Source organism: Nicotiana attenuata, unplaced genomic scaffold (genome assembly GCF_001879085.1).
Source record: "Nicotiana attenuata strain UT unplaced genomic scaffold, NIATTr2, whole genome shotgun sequence".
In the NCBI taxonomy this organism is placed as follows: Eukaryota; Viridiplantae; Streptophyta; class Magnoliopsida; order Solanales; family Solanaceae; genus Nicotiana; species Nicotiana attenuata.
The window spans coordinates 43,927-47,280 of NW_017673659.1; the positions used below are offsets into that span (position 1 = coordinate 43,927).

A 3,354-nucleotide genomic window follows, 5' to 3' on the forward strand; every position below is an offset into this window, starting at 1 on the left:
CCAACATAGGGTACCACTCTCTAGTTGATCTGATCTTAAGTGCAGGGTTCACCACTCCATGATATCTTTGTTAATATAGAGTAAACTATTCCCTCACCACATTTCCCCAACATAAGGTATGATAAGTGGGGATTTTGACTACTTATTAGCACTTTCTAGCTTTCGTTTTAGTCCAAAATGCTCAATTATATTCCCAAAAATTGATGAAATATTTAATTGCAGGAGTATTGGAAAATGGGCAACAAAGATGAAATTCAACTCAAGAAGGAGTGATTTGAACAGAAGAACAAGAATCAGGCAAAAAGGCTAATGTGCAGACCACAGAATTCCCTCCGCGGCTGCAAAATGCAAAGGAAATCCAACAGAGCCTTAGAATAAAATGCGGACCGCTCAATTATTGTGCGGCCGCAAAAGCTATGCCAGAGCTCAAGTTCAGAGAAGTCTGAGCCTCTAATACATGAGTATCAACCTACTACATATCGTTCTCTAGAAATGCGGAAATAAAGCAAATAAGATAGAAGGAAGATCAGGACTGCGAATGTCAAATGAAGCTACCTTGAAACTTCCAGATATGATGCTAGGCAGAGAAGTCCTCACACAACCTCAGGTGTACCTGGATCNACGCAAGGTGCAGGGAGTAATGTGAGTACTCCGACCCAGTGAGTAATAAACATAAATAAAGGCTGAGAATAAGAAATCCTGAATAGGCACAAAGTAATTCTATAAATACAGCAACTTGAACCCAGTAGTATAAAATCAGTAAAATTAGTGAAAACAATTATGCAAAATCCCACAACAGATAAATAATTAAATGACAATCAAATATGCAATGCAACACATAGACCGGTACTCTCCAGTGCCCGCTGCGGCGTGCAGCCCGCTCCATTTATTTATCGTCGACGGCGCTCCTTGAGGGTGTGCAGACTCCGGGAGAGGCCCCTTACGGCCCAAGCGCAATATCAAGCCATCTCGTGGCATCCATTAGGCCCTAAGCCTCATATCAATATCAATATAATACTGTTGCGGCGCGCAGCTCGATCCCACACTCAGTCCAGAATCACATAAGCCCCTCGGGCACAATAGCATATAAAATATTCAGCCCAAACTTCATTAGAAATATTATTTAAGTTCCAAGTTTTGAGAAAAAGTGGCTGAGTTTGCAAAACAGTATTAAATACTAGGACTGAGTTCAATTATCTGGAAATATGGTAAGAAACCAGTAAAATCAATCCCTGAAGGATTCAAGCAGTTGGCACGAAGCCCAATTATGATAATTAATCCATTTTAATAAGGATATCTACTAAGCTTCAATCAATTAGGTAGTAATTTTATTAAGCAGGACGGACCAAGTCACGATCCCCGACGGTGCTCTACCCCACGCCCGTTATCCGGCGTGCAAGTCACCTCAACATAGCACTACAATGTGCAAACACGGGGTTTCAAACCCTCAGAACAGCATTTACATCTATTACTCACCTCAAGCCGGCCAAAATCCTAGCTCGCTATGCCCTTGCCTCTCAAATAGACCTCCTCGCGCGTCGAAACTGACCAAAACCACAACGAATACGTCACATTATGCTATAGGATCAATACCCAATCGAAAAACATCAATAATCCCGAGATTGACAAAACCTGAGCCCCGGGCCCACTTCTCTAAACTCAAAATTTTTTACAAAAAAGTGTTCTTCATCTTCTCCCGATTCCGTACATATAAAGAACACCAAAATCGGAGTCCGTTTGACCCCTCAAATCGACCCCTAAAGGTCTCATAATCTCAGGCCCCAAAATTCTATTTTTCTACTGTTTTTCATGAATTAAAGGCTGGAATTATGGTCTATAATCACCCATAAACGAGTTTTAATAATCAAATCACTTACCTCTGTGATACCCACTGATTTTATCTCTTAAAAATCGCCTCAGAAGCTTCTTCCCGTTCAAAAATTGGAAGAAAACTCGACCTGCTCATTATAGGTATGCTGATCACGCGTTTTACTGCTCCCACTGGATTCCTTGTGAAATTCTAATGAATTTAGGCTTTTGAATCACTCAATTTGACCTTATAATGAAGGAGATATGTAGGTTTTAAGATTTGCAAATAGTGCAGGTTTTTAATACGCCGTCAGGGGCAATTTCGTCATTAACCTGAAAATCTGGCAACCTTGGTAAAATGGCCATAAAATCCTCATACGATGTCCAAATTTGACGATTCTTTTTTCTACGGGTCTGTAATTACGATACGGATCTAATGCTTCATTCGAAACAGTAATCGGAGCTCATTTGTTCAATATGATATCATTTATGCTTGAAGAAACGACGTCGAAGCATAAGAAAAACGAGCACAACGCAGTCCAAACCTATCCGAAACTCACCCGAGCTCCTCGGGCCGCATACGAACATAATAGCACGTCACATATGATCATTCAAACTTAGTTGCACTCTCAAAACACCCAAACTAACATCAAAACACCAAATTTACATCGGATTCAAGCCTAAGTTCTTCTAAAACTTCCGAGACACGCATTTGATCAAAACCCCAACCAAATCACCTCCAAATAACCTGAAATTTTGCACACACATCCCAAATCACCTAACGAAGCTACAGCAACTCTCGGAATTCCATTCCGACCCTCGGATCAAAATCTCACCTATCAACCGGAATTCGCCAAAATACTAATTTCGCCAATTCAAGCCTAATTCTACACCGGACCTCCAAAATCACTTCCGATCACACTCCTAAGTCACAAATCATCCCCCGAAAGAGAGAGATTTCGGGTGTCGTGGGCAACTGCTGTGAATAGAGTTATCGTTTCGAGTGTTTGGGTTATGTTAGTATATCATATGATTGCACTGAGGTTGCAGGTATGGGTTATTACAGCTCGTTTGGTGCTTATTCTGAGTATAGATGTGAGGTTTGATCTTGTGTATGATTTCGGAAAGCCAATGTGGTTCTATGGTTTTATGGTACTATGGATTGTGAAATTTCAGCTATGTTGTGTTATCGACCTATGCGAGATAGTGGTGACGTGGGATCACCCCGGGTATATGCTTGGTAAGGTCATTCAGCTATTGGTTGGCTTCTAGGACAACTCTGGGCACGCTCGAGGGCGAGCGTTTGTTTAAGTTGGGGAGATGTGACGACCCGACCTGTCGTCTCATGAGAACCGCTCCGTTTCCCATTTCCTGCTTCGTTATGTTCATTATCAGTGTCTTGTGTGAACGAGTTGAATTGGCGTTGATTTTTGGAAGGAAATGAGACACTTAGTCTCTTTAAGGAGGGCTTGTTTGAAAAAGTCAACCGGATGTTGACCTATGAGTTAGAGGGCTCGGATGTGGATTCTCGATGATTCGGTTAGT

The 3,354-nt window shown here is 41.6% G+C and overlaps 1 protein-coding gene across 1 annotated transcript in view; it reads right to left on the reverse strand.

Moving 5' to 3' along the window:
* Window positions 1-259: 259 nt before the first annotated feature.
* LOC109216969 overlaps window positions 260-3,354 on the reverse strand; it is a 9,715-nt gene continuing 6,620 nt past the window's right edge. The window contains exon 2 of the mRNA XM_019381191.1: window positions 260-338. Coding sequence (XP_019236736.1) covers window positions 260-338 — 79 coding nt within the window. The remainder of the gene's footprint in view (window positions 339-3,354) is intronic.